The 8,850-nt window shown below is 43.7% G+C and overlaps 1 protein-coding gene across 1 annotated transcript; it reads left to right on the forward strand.

Annotated features, from left to right (window-relative positions):
* Window positions 1-4,866: 4,866 nt before the first annotated feature.
* Window positions 4,867-8,818, forward strand: LOC118410407 (putative inactive phenolphthiocerol synthesis polyketide synthase type I Pks15). Its single transcript, XM_035812148.1, has 4 exons — window positions 4,867-4,917; window positions 6,305-6,458; window positions 6,595-8,723; window positions 8,780-8,818. Exons 1-4 carry the CDS (start codon window positions 4,867-4,869, stop codon window positions 8,816-8,818), a joined length of 2,373 nt encoding a protein of 790 aa, XP_035668041.1.
* Window positions 8,819-8,850: the final 32 nt, after the last annotated feature.

Consider the following 8,850-nt stretch of genomic DNA (forward strand, 5'->3'; position numbering starts at 1 on the left):
TCGAGTTATATGCTGTTGACCTACATACAGACCCAAGTCGACAAAAACATACTCTATCGCCATTGGCGAAGAGAATTAGATGAGAAATATCTGGAAAACAATGACACAAAGGTTGTTGGGTCTAACATGCTGCAATTGTTTGTAATGACTCCAAATGGACGTTTTGTGTCTTTTTAACCACCTTTACCTGGTGAAGGGTTCAATTGTGTAGAACATTTTTGCAAACCCACCTGCAGTTAAAAATTTTGCCGCTAGAGGTCTCTGAATCATTGACTCAGGAACACATCCTGTTGAACCGCTGAATATATCCTCACTGTGTACAAGTAGGCAAATATATCCACGATTGTTTATACCGTAGAATCAATAATGTAAATGACATAATAGACCCTTTATGTTGATGTATCCATACCTATTTCCATACCTATAGATATTCATATATATGTGTTTAGTTTAACTGTTGTACTGTAAGTAGTTGTTATATATGTAGACCTTACGAAAGTCGCTGTACTTTTGTCGTGTCAATAAAGATTGTTTATCTGCCAAACACACCATGTCAAGAGTTTCTAAGCTGCTTTCCTTCCCTTAACTCTTCTGTATTATTAGCCCAATCATATACACGTATATACTAGTACATTGTATGATATAACAACATCCTTCGAAATTATGTCATTTTTGAGATATGCCTACTAGTATCTTAGGGCCGAACGATTTTAATAAAGAATAGCGTTTCCAGCTGTGTCATGATAAAAACTCATTCATCGCTACTGCTCATATGGGTGTATAAACTTCCGCATCATTTATAGGTATTTATGGGAAACAATGAGTACCTTGTTGACAGTTGGGATGAGGTGCGCGAACCACTTCCTGTGCTGATTTACGAACCTGTTGTGAGTGAGCCGCGGCCGTGACTCCAGGTGTTATATCATAAGGAAGTTAAATTTCTGGTGTTGTGACGTCCTCAGCCTGTCAGGGTCAATGACCGCAACTTAATACATTAAAGATAACGTCATATTTCCAAACCGGCGCCTGTCTGGAAATGTGACGAAGGCAATGTAAATTGTTTGTCGGCCCCTGCTGTATGTTGAAGGTCAATGTACAGGGATGAAAATCACATAATTGCTTTGTTCATGCCTTCGTGTTGTCAAAAAAAAATTTAGTTTAGCCAACTTCAACTTGGCATATGTTATAGGGGTTACAGTATGTGTACGTACTGACTGACGCAACATGGATCATTGCCAAGAAAACGGGAGGAACCGGATGTTAGCAGGTACAACAACAGAATGACCACCGAACAAGTAATGACACTGACCAACACTGGCACAGAACACAGCAGGATGCCATGGAACTGTGAGAACCCTGCACTAATCAAGGATACATGCTGGCACCGTTCTGCAGTAATTGTAAGAGAACTTTAAACCTGACTTCTATGATATTTTTTGTTATTAGGTGTCTCATGAGCGGACACAGACAGTCTCAATTTCATCAGCTAGCAATGGAACACTTTTTCAAGCTTTATTCGCATGTCCATCAAGTAACAAATATCCAAATTTCTAAACCAACCAGAACCAATAATTTTCACATTACTGAAATGTACTTAAAAGTACAGTTACTTAAAAGTACATTTTATTCAGTAAGCGTGCTTCAGATTTGGAGTACTTGCTAGTCAACTATAAAAAACAGCAACCCCATGTTCTATATTTCTTATTGTTTCCTTGCGAATCTCTTATCTTTAAGTACTTAACTCCACGGGAGACGCCATGATACCCGTAATAGGTCAACAACCTGACGATTACCAGGGTCGTGCCCTCTGCGAACCGGTATTATCTGGTTCACCTTTTTACACGACCCATCAGGATGTTTGATCACAACCGCAGACCCTCCCTGTGTTACTTCCTTCCCTGTGCATCAACGTCATAAGGAAACAAATTTCTGCAGAAATCACAGAGAGCCAACACGTCCCACCCTTGACACCCTTTCCTAGAAATCACGAACAATATTGCCAAGGCCAATTAACACAGGACTATAAAAACCCAGTAGTTCCATGTGAAGCTTACATAACTGTTAGTCTCGTCAGCCAGATGGTCATCTTAGGGAGTCGGAAGTCTCCTGATAAAAAGTGTTAGTTTTGCAATTTTGTCTTCAGAACACCTCATCAGGGAAATCAACGAGAAATTAAAGGTAGGAAGAAACTTTTAGTATGAATTTTGCGTGCTTCAACAAAAATGACCTGATATCGATAGTTTAATAAGCGTTCTCGATTTTAGTCATGTTGTCAGAGTTCAGACAGTCCCCAGCATACACACCTGGTGTGTTGAATCTTTGTGCGTTTTTGACGATCGGGCGGGCGGCGCTCAGCCCGGGTATAACTTATATATTGCCTATAAACGCGGCCGTTTGATGACGAGTTATACTTTTTCTGTCTTTTTTTGCAACTCACTGTGCCAGCAGGATGTAGAATTAAGACAGCTGGATGTGTTTGCGGTCTGAATCGCGCTGGATGACGATAGTTACCCATTATATCATATGCTTCGCCGAGAAGGTTGTGCTTTTGGTGTTGTTTGTTTGTGTGTTATGTGGGTAGGTGTCATATGTATACAGTAGCCACCGGCACGCAAATCAGGAATGACTACCCGGTTGCAAATTCCAAATCCTTTTTTTTTTCTGAGGTTACCCACCGGGCAACCTCAGCCCAAAGCTAGGATGTCCATTAACATTTCAGATTGTTTAAGTTCTGTAATCGTTAATCATTCTACTTAGTAACCAGACAGCAAAGAAAAACGGCTTGATAGATACACAAACCTTGAATAAAACTATGCATGATACAAAATTTGTTACATGACAATGACAACTAACGCTAGTTCATCCGCGGGGTATTCTATATCCGTTGTTAACGTTTTAATGAGAAACAGGGTATTGGGGGATATTAAGTCGACGGACTGTCGTTTGTTTCAAATTGCAATATTTAATATCGCAGTTTTAAACCCACAGTCCGTCGACATGATATCGCTAAATACCATGTTTTGAAAATAACGGATATAGGTTACCCCGCGGATAATGGTGAACTACCGTCACATGTATGTGCAACGGTACTTAAGTATTGGCCTAAATGGATACAGCAGAACTTGACACAAGCTAGGTATAAACACCTTGCCTGTGTGTCTCTAGCTCTTCATGTACGGTGGCGCTAGTGATTTTCTTCATCGTGCATCCAGTGACATAGACATTTCTATGCCTAGATTTATCACGTTCTTTCTATCAGTCATAAAACAGAACTCATTTTTCGTGTTAGTGAAGCTCAATGACTCAATGATGACATAATTATGCGCACGCTTTAGCGCATACCAAGCGGTACCGATGTTCGCTCACTTTGCCTTGCCGTGACTCCATTTCCGCCTCTTGTCCCCTTTCGCGTCCTCGGCTGACCAGCTAATAAAAACTCCTGTTACTCCTAGTTCACCTTCTTCCGCGGGGTAAGCTATACCCGTTGTATTTAAAAAGGGGATATCAGGTTGACGGGTGGTGGTTTGAAAATATTGCAATTTGAAACCACTCTCCGTCTGCTTGATATCCCTGAAAACCCTGTTTTTAGATACAACGGGTACATGTTTTCTACTATTTCCCCCCCACGGCCCACCTATGGGGTCTACTAGAGATTAGCTCGATATGTTTGTACCTTGCTTGCACCTCTGACTCAGTTTCAAACTCTAAACGTACGAGGCACGGTAAACCACGCAATTCCGTTTCTTGTAAAAAAGATGTACATTTCGGGTGCTATGGCAAATTGCTGTCACTCTTGAAGCTTTTGCAAATTTCCGTCCTGAGCAGTGATTGGTTGGTAGGTTAATTGATCTACCTGCACGCCGAACATGTACTGTGCCTTACTGTGCCAAATATGATCAGTCTGTTACATTTGCTGTCTCTGTGCATCACGTGACTCACGGTGTTTCACGTGTCAAAACTGTCATGAGCGGTAAATTCAAGATGACGACTTCTGACTTCTACGTATTCCAACGATATCTTGGCTTTAAAAAAACTCAGAATCGGTGTTAGCCAGGCACTGGTCCATCATATATGATCATATTAGTAGGAAACATATGTATTCCGCAAAACTCATAACATTATGAATTTTGTAAAACTCATGAGAATTCGGTTAGATTGGTATATTTCTAAGGGGTGAATAGTATGAATTTTGCAAAACTACAGAATACTGTCGTCTTCGGAGAATATTTGCTGCGAAATAGGTTTTATTTACATAAAATATCCGTAGTAATATGTGTGGCACAATCTACAAAATGGGTAACGTTACGGTTCCTTTAATCATTCCGATGTACCGTTGGTGTTAACGCGTACGCTAATATCAACCTAAAGGTATAAAGCAAAGTTCTGCTCCTGGAGAAGTAGCTCTATTATTAGATACAAACCATAGAATAGCTCTACCGACATCATGAGCAATAGGGAGCATCCACGGGGATGAAGGGACAGGTCTTTCTCCCTCGTGTACATCGGGTCTTTGTCACTTCGTTTAAATCATTCTGTATAGTTAAGGGCATGACTATACGGGAACTATTATGATTGTGTGACACAGATTACGTACACTTTAAGTGTAAGATTCTGCAAAACAAATTGCCAATACAGAATATTTCATGTAGTTTCATCCTATTCTACAATAACTACTTTCCAATGACTCAAGCTGACATTTCCTTAACCACACATTTAGTGTTATTGATGTCAGGTAACCACCATTTTGCAAGTCAACGCTTTTCTCTACAGCTATTTGTACTAGGTTATATGAACAATGCTTAATGTTTATGTAACATTGTGTCTCATCTCAGGTCCAGGACAAGAAGACCACATTACCCGTACCGTATGACGGGACCAGTGGACGCCATGGCCTCTCAACAGGCAGAGCCCAGCAAGGTGGGTTCATCCCTTAGCCTTAAAGGCCCCCTCTCACTTGACGTGGGGCACGCTTGCGGCATTGCTGCGTTCGTTCACTGCGGCACTGTTGTGTTAATTTCGCCGATTTTGTCTTGCACTCACACTGACGTGCGGCACTGTTGCGTTTCTAGACTAAATGAACATGTTATTGACAATTGCAGCGTTGTCAATTTATGAAAAATCACCGTAAAATGATGAGAATGCCCCAAAATGAGATTTATAATGAAAAGATTTCCCTTATGATAATGAATTATATGGTACATATGCTATAAATAACCTTGAAAGACTTTTACAGTAAAGGAAATGACCCAAATAAACGGACACGAACTATATACCAGATTTCACTCGATGTGTACGTTTTGCACCATGTAACGTTATGTGTAATTATGTATGTTTATATGTTTATTCACCAATTTTGCAAATTTCTAAAATGAAAATGTTTGATATTTCATACTTTTTTTGTATGACGCTGAGTATTTTCATTGTCGGTGGATGGCTTGCCAGCCTATTGATGTCTAAGTCTATCATATTTGTAAAAAGTGAGAAAAATATGGCCCATGGGTCTGAATGACTGCAATTTTGTATTTTATCGGTGGCAGGCTGCCAGCAATGATTAGCTTGTAACGTTATAACGCAAACGCAAACTCGTTATCATGATCATCCAACATAAATAATTTCTTTTTGAACGTTGTACGATAACCTTTATCTCTACATCCTTAGGTTAATCGATAAACCAGTTACTTATTTTTTGTTTTCAAGTATAAAATACTGACCTACTTTCCATTAAATAAATCAAAAGATGTATTTTTAAGTTAACTCTGAATACGGATACAAGGTAAGTTTTCTGGAATTCGCAGTGTTTTAACTGGATCGAAAACCGCTGTAAAATTATTAGAAATGCATCTAAAATAGTTTTTCGGTGATAAAATGGTGTTTACTTTTGATTCTTGGTGTAAAATAGGCAAAATATATCCTTGATACTGTTTGGGGCATGGTGGCGGCACTGTTGGGGCATTGTTGGGGCACCGTTGGGGCACCGTTGGGGCACTGTTGCGGCACTGTTGCGGCATCTTGCCACTTGCGTTATTTTTAAACTTTTTAAAAAACGTCGCGCTTGCAAGCGGCACTTCTAGGTTTGCTTGCGGCACCTCTAGGTTTGCTTGCGGCACCTCTAGGTTCCGTGGGGGTACATCTGCGTTTTCGAACGCAGCAATGCCGCAAGCGTGCCCCACGTCAAGTGAGAGGGGGCCTTTAGCCTAGCCATGTCCATCTTTGAATTGTTTACCTTTTATATGAAGAAAATTATTTTCATTATCAAATCATGTCTGCAACCAGTGTATCATTTTGCTGTCGATGTATTCCACAGATGGAAGACAGCAATAAGGACCATTTCGACGGGTTCCCCGAGGAAAGAAACTATCGCGCACAGAGCAGAGAAAAGCGATGTGAAGAGACACAGCAGTCATGTCAACATCCAGGTCCAGACGACAGCCACTATGCACTCGCTATAGTCGGAATCGGTGAGCCATAAAGGAATCCAACTTTCTAACACTACTGAACCAAGAACCTTTATAAGAAGTCTGGTACCATATTTTCCTATCCATAAGATGCTATACCAATCAATACTAAGTGTGCGTTATCTGTAATCAATTTCAGGTTGCCGAATGCCTGGCGGCACAGACACTCCCTCGAAGTTCTGGGACGTCATCAGAGAAGGAAGAAACGTCATCACCGAGGTTCCACCAGAAAGATGGTCCCTTGAAGCCTACCACAGTACAGACCCACACCAGTCAGGTACCCACGTCACACGCAAGGCTGGGTTTGTGGACGACATCGACATGTTCGACCATACCTTCTTCAAGATCTCACCTCGTGAGGCCGCCATGATGGACCCCCAGCAGCGCCACCTGCTGGAAGTGACGTACGAGGCGTTTGAAGATGCAGGTATCACGCCTGAGAGTGTGTCTGAGTCGTGTGGTGTGTTTGTAGGAATAGGCATGATAGATTATGCTTTGTTCATGGCAGGAGACAAACACCTGTTCAACTCATATGTAAACACAGGAATAGCGCATAGCGTGGCCGCAAACAGAATCTCCTATGCTTTCAACCTGAAGGGACCCAGTCTTGCTGTAGATACCGCATGCGCAGCATCAATGACAGCCCTCCACATCGCGTGTTCCTCCTTGAGGAACAAAGAATGCAGCGTCGCCCTCGTGGGGGGCAGCAATGTGCTCCTCATGCCGGAGGTAACCGTAGCTTTCAGCGCAATGGGGGTTCTGTCACCTGACGGATTCAGCTGTCCATTTGACGCATCTGCCAACGGCTACGTCCGCAGTGAAGGGTTTGGAGCCGTCCTGATCAAGCCTCTCAGCGACGCCATACGAGACAGAGATCACGTGTACAGCATCATCAGGGGAAGTGCCATATCCGATAACGGCTTCAGTCACAGCATCACCATGCCGTCCTCCAGTGCACAGGAGCAGCTCATGAGGACAACCTACGCCCGCTTCGGAGTTCCCCTCTCAGATGTCCTGTACGTCGAGGCTCACGGGACCAGTACGCCCGTCGGAGATCCCGCAGAAGCTGAAGCCATCGGAAAAGCCTTCGGTCAGCATCGCGCCTCCCCCATGAGGATCGGGTCTGCCAAGAGCAATTTTGGACACATGGAGTGCGCTGCAGGAATGGTGGGTGTCATCAAGACAGCACTGATGCTGGATAAGCGAACCCTCTGTCCCTCCGTCAACTACACCTCACCGACTCCTAAAGTTGACTTTGAAGAGCTGGGCATCTCTGTACAGACCAAAGTAGAGAACTTTCCTGACAACCAAAACGTGACGCTTGGCGTGAACTGTTTTGGATTTGGTGGAGCCCTGGCCCATGTCATCATGGAGGAGCACAACGCTACACCGCCAGTAGCTCCGACCCACCACGGGAGGGGATGGCAGTTCGGACCAAGTGACCAAGAGGGTGACTTCATCATTCTGCCGCTGAGTGGAAAGTCTTCAGACGCCCTCAGAGACCTTTCTTCCAAGTGGCTGACGTTTCAAGAAGAGAAAGATGCCCTCAGCGTTTCTTCATGGGTAGCGACACGCAGAAACCACTATCAAAATAGACTTGCTGTCGTCACCAATTCTGGGGCCAAAGCAAGAGAAGGCCTGCAATGTTTTGTCAACAAGATGGCTGCTGACGATGTCATCACCGGAATATCACAGAATGCCCGTCCTAAAGTTTGCTTTGTCTTTCCTGGTCAAGGGCAGCAATGGGATGACATGGGAAGGAAGTTGTATCAGCTAGAGCCTGTGTTCAGGGAAACAGTCGATGTCTGTGACCAGATCTTCACACAAGTCAGTGGATGGTCCCTTATGCAGAAGACCGGATTGTTCAACACAAGCGACGGTCCCGCCGAGTTCACACTTGCAGAAATGAAAGTCTCCCAACCCGCAATACTCTTCACCCAGGTGGGGTTGTTTGCTTTGCTGAAGCATTGGGGCATTTCCCCTGACGTGATCGTCGGTCACAGTCTAGGAGAAGTTGCAGCAGCCTATGCGTGCGGTGGTCTGACTTTGGACGAAGCTATCCGGGCTATCTACATCAGAAGCACAGAACAAGCCAAACTGCAGGGATGTGGGAGCATGGCAGCCATGCGTGCATCAAGGAAAGAGGCTGAGGAGCTTGTTGCCAAGAGTCAGGGAGTGAAACTGGCGTGTGACAATTCTCCCACATCTGTCACAGTAGCAGGAACGACAGAAGCCATTGCTGCACTTCAAGATCAAAACCCAACAAAGGTCAAAATGCTGCGTGTCTCCTGTGCCTTCCACACCGACCACATGGACCCCATCAGAGAGTCCTTCCTCGAGGCGATGTCTTCCGTACAGCCTGACAGACATGGAGAAGCTCACGCACCTTTGTACT

This window comes from Branchiostoma floridae, chromosome 1 (genome assembly GCF_000003815.2).
Source record: "Branchiostoma floridae strain S238N-H82 chromosome 1, Bfl_VNyyK, whole genome shotgun sequence".
In the NCBI taxonomy this organism is placed as follows: domain Eukaryota; kingdom Metazoa; phylum Chordata; class Leptocardii; order Amphioxiformes; family Branchiostomatidae; genus Branchiostoma; species Branchiostoma floridae.

Coding starts and splice junctions, on each gene's coding strand:
- LOC118410407 (XM_035812148.1), top strand. CDS start 4,867: ATGACGGGACCAGTGGACGCCATGGCCTCTCAACAGGCAGAGCCCAGC. Junction 6,459..6,594: donor ACTCGCTATAGTCGGAATCG/GTGAGCCATAAA, acceptor AATCAATTTCAG/GTTGCCGAATGCCTGGCGGC. Junction 8,724..8,779: donor AAGATCAAAACCCAACAAAG/GTCAAAATGCTG, acceptor GGACCCCATCAG/AGAGTCCTTCCTCGAGGCGA.